At 34.9% G+C, this 24,929-nt stretch overlaps 1 protein-coding gene across 4 annotated transcripts in view; it reads left to right on the plus strand.

The window, feature by feature from the left end:
• Positions 1-24,929, plus strand: part of COG6 (component of oligomeric golgi complex 6) — a 59,906-nt gene that overhangs the window by 20,211 nt on the left and 14,766 nt on the right. For all 4 annotated transcript variants that reach the window (XR_014236936.1, XM_082365411.1, XM_082365410.1 and 1 more), the window contains 9 exons: positions 1,344-1,472; positions 1,551-1,642; positions 2,695-2,759; positions 3,868-3,959; positions 5,399-5,516; positions 19,244-19,375; positions 19,714-19,881; positions 22,627-22,734; positions 23,796-23,849. Coding sequence is in view for 3 of the 4 variants with exons in the window: in XM_082365411.1 (XP_082221537.1) it covers positions 1,344-1,472; positions 1,551-1,642; positions 2,695-2,759; positions 3,868-3,959; positions 5,399-5,516; positions 19,244-19,375; positions 19,714-19,881; positions 22,627-22,734; positions 23,796-23,849 (958 nt within the window). In the remaining variant the exon portion in view is untranslated. The remainder of the gene's footprint in view (positions 1-1,343; positions 1,473-1,550; positions 1,643-2,694; positions 2,760-3,867; positions 3,960-5,398; positions 5,517-19,243; positions 19,376-19,713; positions 19,882-22,626; positions 22,735-23,795; positions 23,850-24,929) is intronic.

Raw genomic sequence — 24,929 nt, forward strand, 5'->3', positions numbered from 1 at the left:
ATTTGTTGCATTTCTTAGGTTTTTACACTATTTTATCTTTTAATTCTTTTTTGGACAAATTTTTTCATCTTTTAATTTGCTTTTTGACCAGAATTTTTCTTTTTCTACTATGGCTAGATATAAAAAAATGGAGATTTAAATTTTTATTTTAACTAGAGGCATTTTAGAATATTTACATAATTTTAACAGTCACCTTTGTAAAGCTACATTTTCAGTTTTTGACCTTTGTTGGAAGAGAATCCGTTTTGGTCAAAGAAATTTTCTTCTGTCTCTCGGAAAAGATGTTTCATGTCTTCAGGTATCATTGAAGGTTCCTTTTAGTTCATGCTGTTCTTCAAATTATACCTATTGCAGGAAAATAAGCATTAATATTGTTTATTTATATTTTGTAGTAAACAGATTCTAGTGTGTGTCAGGCTTCTTAAATTGCCCCTCCCCCCATTTAAAATGCCAGTGGATTCACTGGTTTCTAATATAACTTGTGGTCACAGTGAATAGTCCTAGAAACAGAAGTTACATTGTTTCTGTTTATTACAGAGCCATTTGGGTCCAGAGGGTGAAGATTAGTTTTACATATTTAAGAAGTTAAAAGTTTGTGAATTTTGTGCTGTCATAAGGAGCCGTCTGATCACAAGTCATTTCATGGAATTGATGATCATTTAAAGCAGGGGCCCCCAACCCCCCGGGCTGCAGACCGGTATGGGTCCTCGGCCTGCTAGGAGCCACGGGGCCGCACAGCCGGGGGTGAGCGGTGAGCTAGCGAGGCTTCCTTCCTCTGCCGCTCCCCGTCGCTCGCGTTACAGCCTGAGCCATCCCCCTCCCTCCCCCGGCCCTTCTGTGGAAGAATTGTCTTCCACGAAACGGGTCCCTGGTGCCGAAAAGGTTGGGGACCGCTGATTTAAAGGAATGCATTCTTTACCCTGAACTTTATAATTTGACAGCATGAGGCAATAAATAGAAATAAGCATTTTGGTTCTAATTTATTTTAAAAAATAGAAAGTGAATGCAAGGCAATTGTGTACCTTAGCAACACTTAGCTTGATACTGCATTTTCATCTTGACGTACATCTGGTATGTCACTTCAGGGTATTTCAAAACCATTTCTGCCTCTGTTACTGATTCCAAATCCCAGCATTCTTTCTTAAGCATAAAAAGATGCACCTTTAGGTTGAATTATCATTATGATAAAGTTATTTCATAAATATTTTTTGTTGTTTAAAACAGTATTGCTTGAGAGAATTGTGTAAAAAAGCTTTAGATATCTTAGAAAGTGCATGAATAGTTTGATGTAACCATTAGGAAGAAAAGCAACTAACTGTTTGTTAATAACTTGTTTCTTCTAGGTATACCTTAGATGAATTTGGAACAGCCAGAAGAAGTACAGTTGTTCGTGGATTTATCGATGCTCTTACAAGAGGGGGCCCAGGAGGTACACCTAGACCCATTGAAATGCACTCCCATGACCCTTTGAGGTATAGTAGTCAGACAGTATTGGAGTAGTCGATGTTTGTCTGAAGGAAATCTTTACTAACATTTAGTTTTTTCACTAGATATGTAGGCGATATGTTGGCTTGGCTCCATCAGGCCACTGCTTCTGAAAAAGAACACCTTGAAGCTCTCTTAAAGCATGTAACTACACAAGGTGGGTCCGCTGATGGTTACCGCTCATGCCCAGATCTAGTAAATCACGCAGGACTTCTTTGTTTCTGTTCTTATTGCTGTTTTCTTCTCGGAGGTAAACTCTTCACACTGGGTGATTTAGTAAGCATCCTAATTAAACTTCCTGTCTCTCGTTTCCCCCTTTTTCTGCTAGTAGACTTTCTTTTCCATCACTTTCATTTTGTCACACAGCTGATCACATTTTTATACTGGACCCTTGGGACCTTTCCTTGTAAGCCTAGACCCCTCTGCTTCACTTTTAAGGCATCTCTGGAGTGCCTGGCCTACATTATCTCAGCCTCCATCCTTTAAAGGCAAAAGGTGATGTTCTCTTCATTTTATTTATGAGTATACGGGCTCAGTCAGTGACTGGCTTAAGGTCATTAAGCTACGACTTCTTTCAAAAGAATGTATTTGTTAAAAGATGTAGGAAAATTTACATGAGAGGTAACATTAAGAAGTGGGAAGAAAATAATTGGAGTTAGAAATAAGTTATTCTGTGGGAATGGCATGAATTCTTCTAAACCTGAGTCTCTCCATCTGTAAAAAATGAAGGTGGTTACAAGCAGTACATGTCAAGTACCCAGTACAGACCTCGATAAATAGTCAATAATCAGTAAATGTCGGTTTTTCCATTAGATTGCAAGGCGTGTTTTCCATCTTTATACCCGTAGTTTGTGTGCTTAGCACTGCTGCCTAGAGTAAGGAGTTTGTGGAACGAATGCTAATACATCTTCACATCACCTCCTTCAGTTAATAAATTTCACAGTCTGTTTTTCATACATTTACTCTTTTTCACGAAGAAATAATGTTCATTAATCAATAGTCAAATCAATTGATAAGGCTTTAGACTCATATTAATATAATTAGTAATGTCCTAAGGATATTAAACTTAATAAAATATCGTTAATTGTTATTTTAAATGTTTATTAATGCCATTAATCATATGTATTAGTGTTTGTTAATTTTCTAAACTTATGTGAAGCAAAGTGTAATATGGAAAAAAAATTTTAGTTATGTTATAATTAATTGTAGGTGTTGAAGAAAATATTCAAGAAGTTGTTGGACATATTACTGAGGGTGTGTGCAGGCCTCTAAAGGTAAAATAGTTTGTTTTTATATATGTTATATGGTAGCTGGTTAAATTAGTGACTTATTCTGATTTTAAAGAAACCAGCTTGAATTCAGGCTGTAATTTTGTCAAATTAACACATGTAGGGTAATAAAACACATTTTAAAATAATCATTGCCAATTTTCTATGCAAGAGGTTTTTGTATACTCATATACATGTATTTATAAAATATTTTAGCAGATCACATTCGTTAGTATTATGACGTACTCCAAAATCTAAATGTTTTCAAAAGCATTTGTTTATTGAACATCTCTTGTGTATGTCCTGTTCTACCAAATGCTGCAGAGATGTAAGAGAACCAGAAAGCACAATGTCTGTGTTTAGAATCCAGTTAGGAAACAAGAAGACACATATGTTATCAGCAGCTTAATAAGCATAGATGTAATATGATATGTAAGTAAGCACATTCAGTGTGGTTTAGATTGTATTTGTTAATTAGGGAATATAAAGTAAGGGAAAGATTAGTGAGGGATGGATTTTAATTAGAAAAGATTCCTAGTAGTTAAACTTGAGCGTATCAAGTTAATCTTGAACTAGATCTGAGATATTGCCCTGGCAGTATTATAATTGGCCAAATAGGTTGGTGCTAATTCAAGATTTATCTGCTTTCCTATTCTCTAACAGAAAGAAACTTGGTATAGTTGTTTAAAGACAAGATTTTTTTTTTCATTTTTTTCCTTAATATTCATTCATAGAGCAGTACCTTTTCACTGATAATCTGTTTTTAGGAATGTAACAGCTGCTTTGCAATTTAGTGCTAAGCTAAATTCCATTATATGCTGGTGAAGAACCTCAAGATGACCTCATTGTATTGATTATTTCTGATAGCAATAGCCTTGAACCAAATTCTGTAGGTAATGGATCATTTTTTTGTAGAGCATATCTGTGCTAAAGTTTCTGTGTTTTACCATCCTCTATGATTTAATATTCAGAAATTCTTTATTTAGAAGGAATTTTGTGATTTCTGCAATAATAATATTTAGTCTTTTTAATGCTATTCATACCACATGTGATTAATGAAGAAAAGTTACACTTTTAAGAAATGTTTAGTTTTTTCTTACGTGTTTTTTAATAGGTTCGAATTGAACAAGTAATAGTTGCTGAACCTGGGGCAGTTTTATTATATAAAATTTCTAACCTCCTCAAATTTTATCACCATACAATCAGGTAAGTGGAAAGGTTAAATGTGCTTGTTAAATCCCATGTGACACCTCTTTCAGTTAGAACACAGTGTAATATTTTTTGTGTGTATATTCTATGCATGACTTAAGTGTAAATAGTAGAACCTCCACACCATATGAATCATTATATGCACATTATACATACTGTACTTTTGAGGTCCATCATTTCCTTTTCCCTTTCTTCAAGCATAAGTACACACACACACACATACACACATTTGCACACACAAACGTAGCAGTGTGAGTCTATAATATAAGTATTTTTTGAGTCCTCCTGTATTAGTAAAAGAGATCCATGGCACCTAAAGCAACTATATATTATACTCAGAATAGGGCATAATTAGTAAAATGTCCTATTCTGGATGTTTACATAAATTCTTCTTTAACATTTAGTTTTCCATTAGTGATAAAACAGAACGATAGCTTTATCTCCTTTAAGTAATAGCTGTCTTATCTTCTCTAAATAAAAGTGACTTTATAGATAAGACAAGTGATTCTTATCAGATAAAATATGATCTTCAACTCCAAAATTTGCATTCATTTTCACCTTGCAAATATCTTTTGGTGGTATACATACACTTGAGCCTTATTGTAGATGTCACTATAAGATCGTTATATGTGTAGTTGTGTTAAAAGTGTTCTTCCAAGCTATGTTTTTGATAGTTTTCATATTAGCCTATTAAAAAATGATTTAAAATTACTTTTTATCAAGCATGCCAGTATAAGGAACAGAAGAGTCACTTTCAATACATGAATAGGAGAATATAATAGGGAGTTGTTTTATATACATGCTTGTCTTACATTCTGCCAAAAATGAGAAACCCCATTGGATAAGTCTAAGAAATATCCTTGTAATATAAAATTGAGAATTATGGAATGTAGAATAATTATTTCAAAATGTTATCAGATTTTTCATAATTAGTCTTAATATATTGCTATTTAGGTAGCTGTATAAAAATTGAGGAGCTTTATAATTTACAGGTGTGTTATTGATACGGTATAACAGTTTTAATTTAAAAAACTCAGTATTTAAAACTTATTTTCTCAGTAGAGCTATTGATGGAATGGCTTCCTTAAAATTAAAATCAGATCTTCTTGGAAAATCAAGACATGCATTTACTATAATAGAGGAAAAATAGAGACATGGGTTTGCATATTATAAGTGTTTGTTCTAACCCACTGCTTTTCTAAGAGATTGTGAAATATTTAAAACACTGTAGTTTGTTTTCATTTGTTCATCACCTAACTTAAAAGGAAAAAAACACCTCATTTTTATATGAAACTAGAGTAATTGTTTTTAATTCACAGGTTATATTCTATATAAAAACTTCTATTTAAATCTAGATCTTCTTAAAGAATTCTACTCAGTTAAAGAGCTGGGTTATTTTGGCCTGTTTTGCAACCTGAAATATTCTTTGCTTTTAGTGGCATTGTTGGAAATAGTGCAACTACATTGTTGACTACCATTGAAGAAATGCATTTGCTGAGCAAAAAAATATTCTTCAGTAGCTTGAGTCTTCATGCCAGCAAATTAATGGACAAGGTATGTTTGAAAAATGCAATTCTTAAACTACGTGAATGTGAGTTTTTCACATTTAAAAATGTTGTTCTACTGTTTTCATATTGGTGACAGTTTTTTCCCATTCCATTCAGCGTTCTTTTGAGTTCTTCCTGTGAACAACAAAATTCATTTTGAGGCGGCTTACAGGATGTAGGCTTATAATCTGTTCCTGGAACAGTGTAATTTTGAGTCATAATTGGTGGTAGACTCTCAAGCCCTAGTTTCACTACCATTTTTCAATAACCAAAAATTTGTAATTAAAGCAGACTTACTATATTTGATAGGTCAGGGCTAAAATGACATACAGATTGGAAAGCTTGAACTTTTACTAAATGTTTTTTCTAAACAGTGTACTTAAGTTTTACACTCATGGTCCAGCTTTGTCCTTATGAAATTTATGTTCCTTTGAGTTATATACTGTAATTAATTATGGAAACAAACAAGATAACAAAAAACTCCCACAAAAAAAAACAAGGGAACAAAAAACTCCCACAAAAACAAACAACAGAAACCTGAAAGAGTTCTGTGAGAGCTAATATTTTAAATTGAGCATTGTGTTGTGCAGCAGTAAATTGGAAAGACCTTAAGGAATGGGTTTATAATGATCAAATCCTTCTTTGTTTTTATTTCATTATTAAAGACTTAAGTTTTTCAAGGATGCATCACAGTCACCATTCTGGCTTTTTTTTTTTTTTTTTTTTAATTGTACTGGTCTATCTAACAGCCTGGTTATATTAGACACAGGTTTGTAGAATAGTGTGGAACAGTCAGTAGCAATCCAATCCAAAGTACCTGGTCTATTTTTATATTCCTAAGCTCAGAGAAACCTAATAAGAGTCTGCTTTCTGACCCCCGTGCAAGACTCATATTTTTTTGGAAAAGCAGCATGAATTTGTGGAGCTGGAGTATTTTCCTTATATGTTTTCTTGTATCACAGGAAGTTTACTAACAGTCAATCAGTTCCCATTATAGATACGTTTACCTGAGTTCTTATTTAGACAAAATTTTTCTAAAATCATTCATACATGATATAGGCTTTGAATGTGAACAAACATGTGCTTGCTAATGAGTACAAAGCAAACAATCAAGGTCTGTTGGTCTCAGGTTACTTTTCCTTTCATGGAAAATAGTCTAATAAATTGGCGATTACTATAGAATACATGTTTTATGAAAGACGTGCCCAAGGTGCTATGCTAGCACAATAAGAAGAGTATGTATAATAATATACATATACAGAGAGGGAGCTTTCCAGAGAGGGAGTTAACAAGAATTGAACTTGAAGGACATGGGGGATTAGATAGGTAAAAAAGGAGTGGGTAGAGGTCATCCTAAGTAGAGGAAACAAATAGAATATGCAAGCTAAGAGTTATCAGTACACAAATTTTCATTTATTAAAAATCAGTTGGAAACTGGTGTGGCATGTAGATAGGAGAGAGCCAGGTTGCAGACAGGATAGTTAAGGGATTGTCGAAGTAGTTTTTATGAAAATACATACTCTGAGGAAGAGCCATAAGGGGACAGATTCTTGAGGGCCAAAGATAAACCTTCAAAAGTTGGTGACTGCTTGAATGTGGTTAAATGAGAGGGAAGAGTTCTAAAATAATTCCTAAGTTACCAATCTGGGAATATTGATACTAATCACAAGTATCTGGAATAGAGAGAAAGTGTAAAACTGGGGGGATAAAGATGATGATATTGTCTAAGTTAGACAAGATACATGTGGGATATCCTTCTGCAATTAGTCTGATCTAATAGGGAGCTGTACATTTGGATTTATGGAGTTTTGCATGTAAAAGATAGTTGAATCCATGTGCTTGTCTGAGGTCACTAGGAATCATGTTTAATAAGAGTAGAGCTTCCAGGACACACAGTCTTGAGAAACAGTGACATTTAAGAGAAGAAAATAAGCCCTACCATGGTAGAATGCTGAGGAAGGGTGATTGGAGAGGCAGGAGAGAAATGAGAAGAGGGTTTTATCAGTAAAGCCAAGAGAATAGACTTTCAAGAAAGAGGGCATAGTTGATGACAGATACTGTATGAAGAGTTCTGGTAAAACGAGGGTGGCAGGTTTGTTATCTTTGTCAGTGTATGGATGATCCATGGCTTACTGAGGACAGTTCTCAGGAAGAGACAAGAGCCAAATTGCAGTATGGGAAACACACATGAGCACGTTACCCAAAGCTTTACCAACTGGAAAACATCTGGGGTAAAAACTGGAAGTAAAATGTATTAGGCATTCTTATTATGAAATTTGAAAGAGAATAATAAAGCAAAATGGTAAAAGGAAAGATGGAAGTACATTTCTATGATAAATTAGGAAACAGGAAAACAAAATTGATTATTTGTTGAAAAGGTCAACAAAATTGACAACCTTCTAGCAATTCTTTAACCAAGGAAAAAATAAAATTTAAAATTATAATATCAGAATTAGAGGTAATAACCAGAGATGAGGATTAAACTTACTAGAGAATACCATATTAAAGTATATAAATTTTATTCTAAAATATGTAAAAAGGATGATTTTAAGAAAATAAAATTGACAAAAAATGATTCAAAATGAGGTAGGAAACTTGAACACACCTAGGGAGGAAAGAAAAATTATTAATGAACATGCTGCTAGACTTAATTCAGGTTATATAGATAGCTTTATTTACACCTACAAAGAACAGAATTCTCCAGAACACAGAAAAATATGGAAAGCTTCCCAGTTCCTTTTAGGTGGTGTAATGCTGACATAAAAACCCTTTAAAGACAGTACAAAAGTGAAAACCTCAAATCAGTCACCTTTTAAGTTTTTAAAAAGGTAAATAATTGTAAAAATAAATCCAGCATTATATTAAAACCAAGTATTGGTTATTCCCAGGAATATAAGAATACTTCAGTGTTAAGAAATATATTAAATGTTTCAGTGTTAAATTATATTCTCATGATATTTAATTAAATTGTTGAGGGGAAAATATTAGTAAATAAAAAAGTAAAAATACTTCCTTAACCATATAAAGATTAATAAAACTAACAGCCAACCTCATGATTAACATAGAAGCACTAGTAGTATATTCTATTTAAGTCAAGAAAGAACAAGAAAAGAATATTTGCCAATAACACGTTTAAATAATAGAAAGTCCAGATAAAGAAATGACAGATATAAATATTTTAAAGGAGGAAATATTAGATTATTTGTGGATGCTCTGACTGTACTTCAAAAACCAAGAGAATTAATTGAAAAGTTGTAGAACTAGTAAATGGATTTAGAAAGGTAATTGGTGACAAGATCAATATACAAAGATCAGTAATTTTCAGAGAAGGTGGCAAAGTAGGAAGCACCAGGAATCTGTCACCCCACCTAGATGACAGTTGCACTAGCAGTATTTGTCTAATGTAACTATTTTGGAACTCTGGAGTCTATTGAAGAATTGCAATTTCTAGGGGAAGGCTCAATAGTAATAAATTGCAGTCAATTTTGGTCAACTTCAACTCTTAGCATAGTTGCAGCTACCCATCTTCCACCCCCAGTGCTGTGGCAGGCAGCTGTACACTTGTTCCTTGAGCACCTTGCGCACATCTTGTAGAGCCAGGGTGAACCAAAAGGAGGACGCTGTCCTCTACACTTCTGGGATCTGTGCTCTCATCCCAGAGTTGTGAAGAGGAAGGTGGCCATTGGTTTTGCACCTCCCCGTTGTGTCAGACACCTCCTCCTCTGGCTAAAGTGACTTCCTGGGGATTTCAAAGGCTAGTGAATTTTTCCACCCCCTTCATTTTTTTCTTTTTCCCATTTTGGGAGTCAGACATTAAAGTCTAGGACATTCAAAAGCAACTGTATGTATGAGGAAAATTAGAAAGTGACCACATGTTCAGGGAAAGGAGCAGGCTCAGAAAGACCTGAGAAGAACTTCAGTTTATACCTCAACCTGATCCTTGGCTCAGAGAGAGCCTACAACAATTTTTTTTACAAACCCCAAAGTAGTAACAGAAAATGGCATCCCTGGAGGAGGGGGAGAATCTGATTTCCAGGGTTAAATTATTACATTCAAATGTTGTTTTCAACAAAAAAAAATCACAAGGCACACAAAGGAACAGGAAAATATGGCCCATTCAAAGGAAAAAAAAATCAACAGGAACCATTCCTGAAAAAGACCTGATGGCATATCTACTAGATAGAGACTTTAAAACAGTCACATTAAAGATGAGTCAAGAGAACAGCGTATGAACAAAATGGAAATACCTATTAGAGTTAGAAAAATCTCAAGGGAAACCAAAAAGAAATTCTGGAGTTGAAAAGTATAATAACTAGCAAACCAAATGAGGAAGCCTTTAAAAAAGACTCTACAGCATGATCAACTGGGATCTATCCCTGGAATGCAAGGATAGTTCAGCCTATGAAAGTCAGTATAATTACCACAGTAACAGAACAAAGGGGGGGAAAAAATCACATGATCATCTCAATTGATGCAGAAAAAGCATTTGACAAAATTCAACACTGTTTTATCATAAAAATACTCAACAAACTAGGAATAGAGGGAAACTACTGCAACATAATAAATGCCATACATGAAAAACCCACAGCTAACATTATACTCAATAGAGTAAGACTTGAAGCTTTTCGTTTAAGATGAGGAACAAGTGAAGGATGCCCACTTTTGCCACTTCTGTTCAATATAGTGCAAGCATTACCTCATTTTATCGTGCTTCTCTTTATTGCACTTTGCAGATAATTGCGTTTTTTTTAACAAAGTGAAGTTTTGTGGCAACTCTGTTTAACAAGTCTGTTGGTGCCATTTTCCAACAGCATTTGCTCATTTCATGTCTTTGTGTCACATTTTGGTTAATTCTCACAGTATTTCCAACTTCTCATTATTATTTGTTATGGTGTTCTGTGTGATCAGTGATCTTTAATGTTATTATTGTAATTGTTTTTTTGCTTTCTAGTTTTAAATTAAGTTATATACATTGTTTTTTAGACATAATGCCATTGCACTCTTAAAAGACTAAAGTATAGTTTAAACATTTTATGTGCACTGGGAAACCAAAAAATTTGGTCTCCAACATCAGCAAAGCCCTCCATGATGTCCAGCAATCCTGCATGTCCTCAGGCAGCCCCACATATTTAACTTCCTTTCACTTATTTTCTCAAATCTACCGTACTGTCTCCTACCAGAAGTGCCAAATTTTGCAAAGTTGGATAATAGCCATTTTAAAATATCTTTGCCAATATGAGCAAAAAGTACTATCTTTTTTTTTTTTAATTTAGATTTCAGTTTTTCTAGTGAGAATGAACATTTTAAAATATGTTTTTTGGCTGTTTGTGAATTGTTTTCTCATGTCCTTTGCCATTTTCCTACTAGGCTGTATCTTGTTATTTTCTGATATTTTTTATACATTAAGAGTATTATCTGTCATATGTATTATAAATCTTTTCTCCATGTCATCATGTACCATTTAATTTTGCTTGTAGTAGTTTCTGATGCGTCACTTTCAATGTTTACATAGTAAAATCTAACATTTTTTTTTTCCTTATTGTTTCTTCTTTGGGAACATGCCATACAACATACTTCAAAAACTTTCCCACAACAAGAAAATACATGTAGAATTTATTATATGCTAAAGTTAACATCTATCAGTAGGAAAGTGTTCGATTATTTAATAAATTCATTTAAATGTATGTTCTTAGGTCTTCCTGTAGTTTCACTTTTATATCAAATTTTTAATCTACCTGAAGTTTATTTTTGTCCATGCTGGGAAGGAAGGATCATATTAATTTTTCCCAAATGGTTATCCATTTATTTTATTTTATTTTCACTCAGAAAACCCCACTAAGTTCTTAAATACTTTATTTCTCTTATGAAGTTAAAATGAAAGTTGCAGGAAAATAAAATGGCTAATAAAAGGCAAGTTTTAAGCATGGTATCTTCCAGTTAAAACCCAGAATAGGATAGGATAAAAACAGGGAAAGAAAGAATTGTAATTTGAATATATTAAGTACCAATTAATAACTGCAGCCTATGTGAGTTTATAGCAGTGACGGGTTTTCGCTATTATTGTTATTTATTGTTGTCATTATCATCAATAATTGTACCCTGAAATGTTTTTCTTAGATATGAATTGGGTCATATTTAGGGATATTTTAACATTAAATTGAGATTGGAATATGATACTGTTTACAGCTTATGTGTTGCTTATGTATACAACCATTTCAGGTTTCTTTCAGGAATTATCTTTTCCTTCACCAAATTTTAATGTTCCATATTTTATGTTAATTAATCTTCATCTTATTCTGCCTCTTGTAAACCATTCATCTCTTCTAAGAAGAGTCTAGGCTTATGAGGAAAACAACACTTACTGCAGAATGGTCTTCATTAGCAAAGCACCCAAGTGGAAATTTTTGTTAATAGAATTTTAAGTGGATAGTAAAATTGTTACGAACAGCTTTTAAAATAAATATAGCCAGAGATGAACTCTTTTCATGATTCCTTCTCTGCTTTTAAAAAGACATATTTGGGAACTAATTCTTTAGTATGAAAAAAGAAAATGCAAGGACATTATTTTATTGAAAGATGTACCTTTTCCCTAACAAAGCATTTGAAGCACTTGAGTATTCAAGTGTGTGTACTCCCTTCCTTATCAGGCTCTCCTGAAACATTCACAACTGTGAATCTAGCAAAGTCTAAAGGGAATATGTCTCTCTACTACAAAAGATACAGTGTCATATCCCTTTTAGCTAGAGAGACATTTTCTAAAATTCTTTTCACTATAGTAATAGTACAATTCTAATTTAAAAGGTATGGTATGTCATAAAAGAAACCCATATCAAATTAATAGTAGGCAGGATTGATTTGACCAGCTCTGTGAAAAAAAACCCTAAGTGGTCCTTTAAATTTTGATTTAAATTCTAGGATATCATTACTGTTTAGAATCTCTTTTTACTGTTCAAATTATAGTACTTGGACCAGCAGCTTGGATATCACCTAGGAGTTTATTAGTTTATCGGAGATTAAAAATCTCAGGCCCCACCCCAGACCTACTGAGTCAGAATGTGCATTTTAACCAGATTCCCTGGTCATTCATATGCATGTTAAAGTTTGAAAAGTGCTTGTTTTAGATGAGTATTTTGAGTTTTACATTATTCCTAGCAGATTATTCTGCTAGGAAAAACAAACAAGAACAGTGTTTTCAGCTAAAATGCTTTTTAAATTTTAAATTATGTGAAATAAAAAGTTGTAGTTATTTGAAGTTATATCAAACAAATGTTAGTTTTCACTCTTAAATTTATCTTGAATAATATTATTGACTTAAGAAATTTAATTCCATAAGTAAGGTAAGGGGAAACTTTTGGAGGTAATGGATATGGTTTATGGAATGTGGTGATGGTTTCATGGTTATGTTACCAAGTAGGGGCTCATGTGCCCGCAGTTCCAGAAAGCCAAACTCTGACAGTGGGTGTTTGCAGCAAAGTAAGGGTTTATTTGCAGGGTACCAAGCAAGGAGAATGGGCAGCTCATGCTCAAAAGATTGGAATTCCTTGATGGCTTTCAGGCAAGGGTTTTTAAAGACAGTGTTAGGGGAGAGGGTCCTAGGATGCGTGATCAGTTTTTAGACCTTCTGGTTGGTTGGTGGTAAGGTAACAGGGTGATGTTTTGGGAATCTTAACCTTCTGGTTTCAACCCGTCTGGGGTCTAGTGCTTGTGGTCAGCAGGTAGTCACCATCCTCCACCTGGATGGGGGTCTTAGTTTCTCCAGGACAACTCAAAGTATGCATCAGATTGTTATTTATATCCCTTCAGGAGGAACTAGAAGTCTTGTGACTGTGTTGTCCTGATCATTAACTGCTTGGGTCGGCTCTTTGGAACTCACAGAAGGCCTAGGAGGCTAAAGCCTTTTGTTCTACAGACAAGAAATGGGGGACACAGAAGGGCTTTTGTACCTGGGAAGGCCTCACAAGGTCCTGCTTGGTTTCAGTCTCCCCTTTTCTTTGATACTTCTCAGTCCTGAGGGGAACAGGGGTGGGACAAGAAAGAGAATAACACTTTGGATAAAGAGGTTGTTCATAAACTCTGTAAGGGAACTTGGTTTTAGGGGGACTTGGTTTCAGGTATATACTTATCTCTAAATTCATCAAGTTGTATACATTAAATATTTACAGCTTTTTGTATGTCAATCATATCTCAAAAAAGTGGTTTTGAAAAAAAACACTTTAGTTCCATTTACTGTTAATTACTGGAACATATATGTATTTAGAGTGAAAGGAGTCTATATATAAAATGAAGCAGTTAATTTAAAAATATGAGGGTTTTTGGGCTTCCCTGGTGGCGCAGTGGTTGGGAATCCACCTGCCAGTGCAAGGGACATGGGTTCGAGCCCTGGTCTGGGAAGATCCCACGTGCCGCGGAGCAACTAAGCCTGTGTGCCACAACTACTGAAGCCCGCATGCCTAGAGCCTGTGCTCTGCAACAAGAGAAGCCACTACAATGAGAAGCCTGCGTACCGCAACGAAGAGTAGCCCCCGCTCGCCGCAACTAGAGAAAGCCAGGGTGCAGCAGCGAAGACTCAGCGCAGCCAAAAATAAAAAATAAATAAATTAATTAATTAAAAAAATTAAAGTATGTATTAAAAAAATACGAGGGTGTTTGGTGTTGATTTTATTTTTTGAAAGCGCATGGGCAAGTGGTCTTCTAAGAAGCTACAGTACAGAAAATTGGAGGACCTTAAATGGAAGATATTTCAAAGAATAAAACTAAAGTTGGCAGTGGAATGAAGCTGTAAAAACAGCTTTTGGAACTTCTATGGTGCAACCTTTTCATTTTCCTCTAATAGAGCACGTACCTACAAAGGGATGAAAAACGTCGTAGTAAACAGTCACAAGAAGAATGAGAACTTTGTTCAGTGTTATAGCTCTGTGCATTAAAAAAAAAAAGAGGTTCTAATATATAGAATGTGAAGTTTTCAGTAGACCAAATGCTTTTAAATGTGAAATTTTTCTTTATACTTCAACTTTAATAGTTGGGAAATGTACATAAAAGTTATGAATGTATCTTGCATAAAGTTCTTTTGTGCCTTATAATTATTAATATTAATCACTTGAATTTTGGATATTTTTATAAAACCTTGTTGATTATCAATATTTACATAATATAAACAGAAAAAGATTAAATGAACTTTCAGGGTAAATGGAGATAAAACTTACAGTATACAATCTTAAACTTACAGTATAATATCTTAAGTTCATTGAATTTTTGTATTTGTATATATGTTCATTAATCATCACCCAGATTGACATATAAAACATTTCCAGCACCTCAGAAAGCTTCTTCATGCTCCTTCCCAGTCAAAACCCCCCAAAGTCAATGACCATCTGACTTCTGTTTCCTGTTTTTGTGTGCTGTTGAAATTCACATAAGTAAATTCATACAGGTGAACTCTTTTGGGTCTGACTTCTTGCATTTAGTATTATATCTGTAAGATTCATCCATGTTGTGTTGAGCAGTAGTTCATTTTTTTTTAATCATGGTGTAATAGTTCTAGTATATAAGTTTACTACAGTTTATTGATAGATGTTTGTATTGTTTCTATTTCTTAGATATTGTAAATAAAGCGCCTATGAATGTTCTTTTACATGTCTTTTGGTGGACATAAGTTTTCATTTCTCTTGTGTGTATACACAGTAATGGAATATCTGGGTTGATAGCTTTCATAGCTTCTGCCAAGCATTTTTGCAAAGTGGTTGTACCAGTTTACTCCACCAGAAGTGTGTGGGAATTTGAGTTGCTCCACATCCTCTCCAGTACTTGATATTGTTGGTCTTTAATTTTAGCCATTGTGGAAGTTGTGTGGTGGTATTTCATTTGTGATTTGTACTTTTCTGAAGGCCAATGATGTTGAACAGTTTTTGTGTGTTTATTGACTTCGGAATACATTCTTGTGTTAATCATCATCAGTTTAACAACGTTCTAGAATCTTTTTTAAATTGGATGAATGGGTAGAAAATAGTTTTATAAAGATGACTTCATATTTTGGAGTTTTTCTGAGTTCAGATTTATTTGAATGTAATAGAAAAAAGGAACCAAAACTGAAGGAGGTATCAAACTTGACATAACTATTTCTTCACCACAAGAGATACTTTTCCCTTCTGTTTTGTCAGTTTTGGCTTCATGTATTTTTTGGCTCTGTTGTTAGATGCATGTATGTTTATAGTTGTTATATTTTCTTTATAATAAGCATTATAAAATGCCCTCCTTTCTAGCAGCAGTGTTTGTCTTAAAGTCTTTTTTGTCTGAAATTAGTATAGCTACTCTAGCACTCTTTTGGTTATTGTTTGCAAGATACATCTTTTTCTGTCCTTTTACTTTCAGTCTGTTTTTGTCTTTAAAGTGTGTTTCTTGAATACAACATATAGTTGGGTCATGTATTTCTTTTTTCTTTTATCCATCTGCCAGCCTCTGCTTTTTTGGTTAGCATGTTTACATTTAATTTAATTGCTGATAAAGTAGCATTTATGTCTGCCATTTTGCACCATGTTTTTGTATGTTCTAAGTGTTTTTATTTCTCTGTCCCTCCATTACTGCCTTCTTTTGTGTTAAGTAAATATTTTCTAGTACATTGCTTTAATTCCCTTATTGTTTACATAAATATATATGTATGTGTATGTGTGTAGTTAGTTATTTTTTTAGTGGTGCCCTGGGAATAATAATTACCATCTTTAATTTTTTAATAATCTAGCTGGTTTGGATCAATACCAACTTATTTTCAATAGTGTACTAAAGCTTTGCTCCTGTATAGCCCCATTTTCCCCTTCCTTTATGATACTGTTGTTACAAATTACATCTTTCTGCATTGTGTGCTTATCAACGTAGATTTAAAATGATTGCTTCATTCAGTTGTCTTTTAAATCCAGGAAAAAGGGGTTGCAAGCAGAAAGTACATTAAACTGCCTTTTATATTTACTGATGTCAGAAACTTGACTGCTGTTCTTTATTCTTACAAATTTGAGTTACTGTCTAGTGTCCCTTCATTTTAGCTTGAAGGATTCCCTTTAACATTTCTTTTTTTTTTTTTTTTAGTTTTTTTATTTTTGGCTGCGTTGGGTCTTCGTTGCTGTGTGCGGGCTTTCTCTAGTTGTGGCGAGCGGGGGCTACTCTTGTGGTGCGCGGGCTTCTCATTGCGGTGGCTTCTCTTGTTGTGGAGCACAGGCTCTAGGCGTGTGGGCTTCAGTAGTTGTGGCACACGGGCTCAGCAATTGTGGCTCGCGGGCTCCAGAGCGCAGGCTCAGTAGTTGTGATGCACGGGCTTAGTTGCTCTGTGGCATGTGGGATCTTCCCGGACCAGGGCTCGAACCCTTGTCCCCTGCATTGGCAGGTGGGTTCTTAACCACTGTGCCACCAGGGAAGCCCCCTTTTAATATTTCTTGTAGCACAGTTTTGCCGGTAAAGAATTTTTGGTTTTGTTTATTGGGAATGTCTTAATTTCTTCTTCATTCTTGCAGAGTAGTTTTGGGAATGTCTTAATTTCTTCTTCAGTCTTACAGAGTAGTTTTGTTGAATATAGAATTCTTGGTTGACAGTATATTTCTTTCAGCCCTTGAATATATCATCCAGTGTCTTCTGATCTCCATGTTTTCTGATGAGAAATCAACTGTTAGGCTTATTGAGAATCCTTTGTTCAGAATGAGTTACTTCTCTCTTGTTGATTTCAAGATTCTCTCTTTGTCTTTTGACAATTTGATTATGTGTCCCAGTGTGGATCTATTTAAGTTTATTCTGCTTGGAGTTCATGAACTTCTTGGATGTTTAGATTAATTTTTTAAATCAAATTTGCTAAGTCTTCTCCCACTATTTCTTTAAATATTCTTCTTGCATGCCCCCTTTTTTCCTCCCTCTGAGATCCCCATTGTACTGATGATGATGATGGTGTTGCATAGGTGTCTGAGGCTCTGTTAATTTTCTTTCATTCTTTTTTCCTTCTGTTCCTCATAGCAGTTAATCTTAATTGACCTATCTTCAACTTCACTGATTATTTATTCTGTCTGTTCAGATCTCCTGTTGATTCCCTGTAGTGAATTTTTCATTTCAGTTATTGTGCTTTTTCAACTCCAACATTTTTATTTGGTTATTTTTTTTAACCGTTTCTATCTCTCTATTGATATTCTCTATTTTGTAAGATTTTTTCTCATACTTTCCTTTAATTCATTAACAGTTTCCTTTAGTTTGTGAACATATTTAAAAGAGCTGATTTAAAGTCTTTGGCTAGTATTTCCAACATCTGGGCTTCCTCAGGGAGTTGCTATTGATTGTTTTTTCTGTAAATGATCATACTTTTTTGTTTGTTGGCATGTCTCATAATTTGTGTTTTTGTTGCTTTTATGAAGGAGGGAGGATTTTCAGAGGTCCATACTTTGCCATTCCTGCTGATGTCACTTATGTATTAACTTTTATACATGAAACATTCTTAATATAAATACTGATATTATAAAATTCTTATGCCTTTCTATCACCTGACATGAGAGTGTGGTGTTACATGGATTTCTGAGTACCAGATTTTGTTTCATTTACAAAATCTGACTATATTAGTATTATAAGTACTTCAAAAAATGTTTTGAAAAAATTCACAGGCACCTCTTCTTGGATATCATGATGGTGTCAAGTAGAGATGATGAACGTAGCCGGTTAATAAGTATGAGAGGGGCTTCCCTGGTGGCGCAGTGGTTGAGAGTCTGCCTGCTAATGCAGGGGACACGGGTTCGAGCCCTGGTCTGGGAGGATCCCACATGCCGCGGAGCAACAAGGCCCGTGAGCCACAACTACTGAGCCTGCGCGTCTGGAGCCTGCGCTCCGCAACAAGAGAGGCCACGATGGTGAGAGGCCCACGCACCGCGATGAAGAGTGGCCCCCGCTTGCCGCAACTAGAGAAAGCCCTAGCACAGAAACGAAGACCCAACATAGCAATCAATCAATCAATCAATTTAAAAAAAAATCTTTAAAAAAAAAATAAGTATGAGATACTCTACTCAGTAGTTGAGATGCAGCAATCCCATTTAATCTTTACAGAATCCCTCTGAGCCTCTGAGAATTTAAATAACTTTTCCAAGGTCACACAACTAGTAAGTGCTAGTTACAAAATGTAAAATTAATCTCTTTAACTCCAGAATTCAAGATTTTAGTGGCAGTGTTGTACTGTTTCTGTGAAGTGTGTGGCTCATGGACCAGGGTCCTGAAAACCACCTGGGGTGCTTGTTGAAAGATAGATTTCTAGACCCTGAACCTGTACATATTGAGCCACAGTATCTGAGATTGGGGCATGCAGGTGAGTGATGATTCTCAATAATATTGTAGTAGGTGAAGTGCTGGTCTCTGGATTACTTCTTTCTTAAGACTTGAGCTAAAAAGCAAAACAGCAGGCCATTTCAAATCCATATGAAAATATAATTCTACAATTCAAAGACTGCTAAGTTTCCTCGTAATTTTTTGAATTAAAGTACAAATTCTGTACTTTTAATTGTGATATATTCTGAGATAATCTAACAAAAAACTTTTGCATCACTTTCTGTGCTGATTTTGATTAGTGTGATAAAAAATAAGCTATTGATAGATAATAGATTTTGTAATGTGTCAGCAAAGCTTTACATCTTTCATATGAATTATTTTACTGTGAACTGGCATTTATTTAGACACTAAAATTTAGTAGAAAAATATAAGCAGTGGATAAGTCATCCTTCATTTTAGGTTGAACTCCCACCGCCTGATCTTGGACCAAGTTCTGCATTAAATCAGACACTCATGTTGTTGCGTGAAGTTTTGGCATCTCATGATTCTTCAGTTGTACCATTAGATGCCCGTCAAGCCGATTTTGTGCAGGTGTGTTGTAAATTCACTTTTAATGATTCTTATTGCTCCTCTATTGTACATTCTTTTGAAATTCTGGCACTTTATAACCCATGTATCTTGACAATCCTTCCCATTGTTTTTTCCTTCAAATATTAAACCAGTTCCCTCTAATTTAAAAAGTAAATATTCAGTGATGCTTGTTTTAAAAACTATTACAGTTATGGTACCATTTAATCTTTTTCTTATGCGCTTTTGTAAGTTGGCCTGCTCCCCATTAGTTTGACATTCATTCTGAAGCGCCGTTAACACAGACCTGTATCACTGGTTGGGAAATAAAGAATACATTTGATTTTATTTTTCATTTATAGGTTTTATCATGTGTCTTGGATCCTCTTCTCCAGATGTGTACTGTATCAGCCAGCAATTTAGGCACGGCTGACATGGCTACCTTCATGGTCAATTCACTATATATGATGAAGACAACATTAGCTCTGTTTGAATTCACTGACAGACGTCTGGAAATGCTACAGTTCCAGGTTAATTTTGCCATAAAATGACTGCTCACTGTGATGAAATGTTTTTTCTGTACATGATCTCAGTTACCGGCTTTAAGATAATTTCAGTGACCTGATTTATATGAATCCCTTGTTATATAGTGTGATGGAACCCCCCCCCCCGCCCCCATGCATATTCAGTATTTTAGTTTCGTTTTGGAGAAGCCAGAATATGTAACAGGTAAGATATTTTATTCAAGCCATAGTATGTGGTGGTAGAATGGAGCTTTTCTGACTAATTTGAGCTGTTATTCTGTATGCAGATTTCAGTTTCTATACTGTGAATAACGTGCTATATTTTTCAAGCTGTGTAGCTAGTGCAGAAGGTGTTGCAGAGGACAGATATATTTTTATCTATGTGTAAATCAGTGTTAGACACAACATTACAGTTTGTTATAGCAGTCACTCTGGTCCTATAAGCCAAGTGGTATCACTCAAGAGTCACAACAAGGCCATTTATAAAATTTACCAGATACTTGGCTTTTGATTTTGAAATAGTGATTTTTGGTATATAAAATGTTTAAAAAAAACAACAACTCTGAGTCTTCTTTGTCATCACAAGTATATAAACAATTTGGCAGTGGCTACAGTAAAAATTTGTCGTTTTGGGTTTTTCTAAGGAATGAGTTTGAGACCTCTAAATTTGTGATATTTTCTACTTTCTAATTCTTTTAAAAGAAATATAATGAAGTATGATTAATTTTTCTTTTTTGCATAATTGTTTAAGTATAATTAGTAAAATCTTTTTAAAAAATATTCATTGGTTTTTAATGTATTTATCACTGATTCAACCGGAAACTCTGCCATTTGTCTAAATCGCTACTCAAGATGTGCACATATATCTGTTGTCCAGCAATCTGTTTTATCACCAATTATCTTTGTTTCTCAAATAATCCAAAATCGTTTTTTGCATTCCAAGAGGACAATCCTCACCATGTAAGTGCTTACTAAGCCTGCATCATTCTTGCTGATGGGCTGGTGGCCGGCGCTGGTCACGTGGACCAGCCAGAGTCAGTGTGTGTGTGGAGAGGACTGGGCAAGGGTGTGGATGCTGGAGGGCACGGGCCCCACAGTGATAGTTTTCCTTGTCGAGTAAAAGAGTCTTGATTTTCAGATCTTTTCTATCACTAGTCTATTAATTTTCTTCCATTCTTTCTTCTTCCAGTGTTTCAAGTAAGAAATCTAGGCTAGTCTGATTCTCTTTTGTTTGTGATAACCTATTTTATTCATGTGGAAGCTTACAAGGATTTTCCTTTGAGTTCAGATATTTCCTCAGGATATTTTTTGGTATGTCTCTTTTTCTATTATTTCCATCTTGGATTTTGCAAAGGCTTTTCAGTCTGAAGATTCCACCCTTTTTTATTTTTTGCTCAGTAAAGTTTTCTGTTATCTGTAATTAATTATCACTTCTCTAATTTTTTTTTTTTTATATTCTGAAGCTCCTGTCCTTAGTTGGCTTTATCTCCTAAATTTGTCTTCTAATTTATGTTTAAATCTCTTCACTTTAATATATTTCTTTGATATTTACTCTGTGTTACTATTCTTCCACTTTTCTTTCAGATACTAATTTGGTTCTTAGCAATAACTCTTTCATTAAATATTTACATTTGCAATCTTGTTTTTCTTGGATTTCCAGTAAGACTAGTAAGTAAGGGTTCTAAGGTTCTAATTGTACTTTCTTGGGCATTCACTTAAAAAAAAAACTAAGGTACCCTGCGTCTTTCAATAGTGTTGCCTCAGGAAAAGATACTTGTTCTCATTATTCAGGTGGGTTTTCTCATAGAACCTACTCACCTCTTTTAAATCAGTTGTAAGTTTTTTACAGGGAGGGACTCAGCTGCTGGAGTGACTTTGACAATGGCAAACATTCAGATGGTAACAGATAGCATCTCTTAATAGCATACTATGCCACTGGTAAACAAGCTGGTAAAACTGAGGGGACTCTCCGGTGAGGGATAAGAGGAAGATCTCTAGACTTACAGGCCTGTACTGGTTAAAGGAAGGAGCAGCCGACTTCTTCCCACCTGGGAATACTTCATCCCATCAGGTAGTCTCCTTCTGTGGCTTCTGCCCCCATTAGCATTAGGTAGCTTCCCCAAGAATAGCACAAAACAGGTGACCACGTACAACTCACACCTGCTAGCTGGGTCTTTTTAGGCAGCTCCTGTACTTGACATCTTTGACCAGCCTTCTGCTGGTTCCTCAACAATCCCCTAGTTGTCGCAAATCTGCTTTCCTCTGGAGAACTTACTGCCTCAGCCCCCATGGGATTTCCTTCAGACTTCTCCAGATGATGTATTTGATTGGTTGAGTTAGTCCAGCAAGTTGGGAGCATGAGGCAGTGTGGATGTGAGGGACATCAGGTCCTCATCTTCCCAGAATTCTTTCTAAGTATTTTATTTTACATTGTTGTTTATGAGTAGTTTTTGTTTGTGTTTTGCTTAATACCAGCTTTTAAAAGAGCTAAGAAGCAACCCAAATTTTTCGACTAGTGGCTAGTCCTGGAATCCTCAAGTAAGACTTTCCCTCCCTTTTGTAAGAGGACTTCCTCTTTGGGGAAGGAAAAGTCTTTGTATAGGAGCAGCCCCTATCCCTCATATTCTGGCCTCATAGCCGCTGCAAGGAACACGTCCATGATGAAGAGCTAAGACTCCAGGCTAGTCTACTACTCTCAGTCAGTCTTATTCTTCTTTTAAAATATTTTCTTTTAATTGTGTTTTATTTTAGATTGAAGCACATTTGGACACACTTATAAATGAGCAAGCTTCTTATGTTTTAACTAGAGCAGGCGTGAGTTATATCTATAACACCATACAGCAACATAAACCCGAACAGGTAAGCACATGGATCTTCCTAACTAGAGAGATACACCAATTTAGAGTACGGCTTCTAGAGCTAGACACTTAGTAGCAATTTTTCACTGGGAAAGTGACTTCTCTCTCTGGTTCCTCATCTGTAGATTGAGGGTAATAATATCTGTAACATAGGATTGTTCTAAGATTGAGATAATACCTGTGTAGTTCTTGGAGGACTGTCTGAGATATAGTAGGGTGTCCCAAAATACTATCTTTTTTACTATTGATAGTTTGGGTTACAAGTAATGAAAATATACAAAAATTAGTATTGAAAAATATATAAAGAATATTCATATTGGTAAATTTTTCAGTCCTTTATCACCATTGATCTATTAAATGCATAGATTACTATATAAATAGCAGTCATTCCCCCTTTTAATTTAGCAAATCATGGTCTATTATATTGGAAAGGTAAATACTTCTGGGGCTAACATCTGATCTTGTTAAGTTATAGAACTCCAGTAGAATTAGAAAATGGAGTGGTGGGAACCCTGGAAAACCATGTAAGCCTCTTTCTTTAAAAAGCAAAAGACTTTTAAATAATATTAACATGAAGAATATTTTATAGCCCAGGGACTCTTAAGTGAAGCTCTCAAAAAATCACAAGGTTTGAATTTTTTCTTTTGATAAGGTAATAAGCAAATTTCCACCAGTAGGAGCAAATTCTGCTGCCTTTTTATATTATCTAAAATTATCAAGGAAACTCTTAAAGCCCCCATGTCTTACTGCCATTCCTCAGCGCTTTATTGCCCTTTTTTTCTTGCTTACGATTAAATCTGAAGTATCCTTTTATTTCCATTGTTAATAAACTTATGTGCTTCTCACTCCAACAAATATTATCGCGTGCCTTCACGCTAGTTACACAAAAATGAACGAATCATAGTCCCGCTTTTAATTGCGGTTGGAGATAGGGCACTTGAGTTCTTTGGAAATAAGCTAAATTTTCAAATTTGGGCAATCTACTAATGGACTGTATTTGACAAGTGAATTGTAACATATAGCACCTGTTTTCATCTTGGTTTTGCCCCTTTTTTTTTTAAGGGCCCTTTAGCTAATTTTCCCAACCTAGATTCTGTGGCACTGAAGGCTGCAATGGTAAGTACATAATAAAGCATTTCAACATAAGTTTCCTTATGGAACATTATTCTTATTTTTTCCCGTGTGATAATTTTTGTCTTGGGTGATAATTTTATCTCTTCATATGCTGTATTCACGTTGGGTCCAGTCATAATGATTGCGCATGTATTCCTTTAACTAAGGAGATCTGATCAAGACATACATTTGTAGTAATATTGCACCATACCCTAATAGTGTCATTATTCCTGTTTAGATTTTCTTCAGTTTCGGAGTTTTACTCCTAACCTAATGGAGAAGGGAATGAGAGACATGAAGAAGTTAGCTGTATATCATTATAGACTTCCATCTGTCAGTGATCCTGGGCTTATAGTTCTTGACTTCTTCCTGAGTTGATAACTGAAATTGGATTCCAGTCTTAAAATATTACTCTTGAGTGTGACGCTAACTGAACCTCCACTTTATTACCTTCTTTTCAAGTGATGAGCTTGCTTTCACATCCCTTTCTGCATGAGCACCACTTTCTGTAGCATGTTTCCACATCTTAAGTACATACTTTGCATATATATGTGTGTGTACACACACACACACACACACACACACACACACAGAGCCATCAGTTGGATGACACTCATTTAGCCCTCATAGGAATGATCTCCTTTGGAAGTTTTTCATGATACTAATTCTAGTGGTAGTAATAATAAACAGTAAGTAATGACAATGACCATTAACATATATTGAGCATGACACACATTTTTAATGTACTAACTCTTTAATCCTCCTAACAACCCCATTCAACCCAGTACTTATGCTCTTACCTACTATATGTACTGCCTATCCTGTGTGTTTCAATACTCACTACCACAGTGGTTTGACTTTGATAAATAGTTCTCTTGGGTGACTTTTTTGATGCCAGGGCTTTCCTATCTATCGTCTGACAGAGCTAAATTTAACTGAAAATAAAGAGGTAGACCCACAAGATACCCAACAAATGCAAAGAATACAGAGCTGACAGAGTTAATATTAGACAAGGTAGATTTTAAAAACACTAAATATCATAAATAAAGAACATTATGTCATGATAAAAGACAGTATATAAAA

The sequence above is a fragment of the Balaenoptera borealis genome (assembly GCF_965194805.1).
Source record: "Balaenoptera borealis genome assembly, chromosome: 18".
Classification (NCBI taxonomy): domain Eukaryota; kingdom Metazoa; phylum Chordata; class Mammalia; order Artiodactyla; family Balaenopteridae; genus Balaenoptera; species Balaenoptera borealis.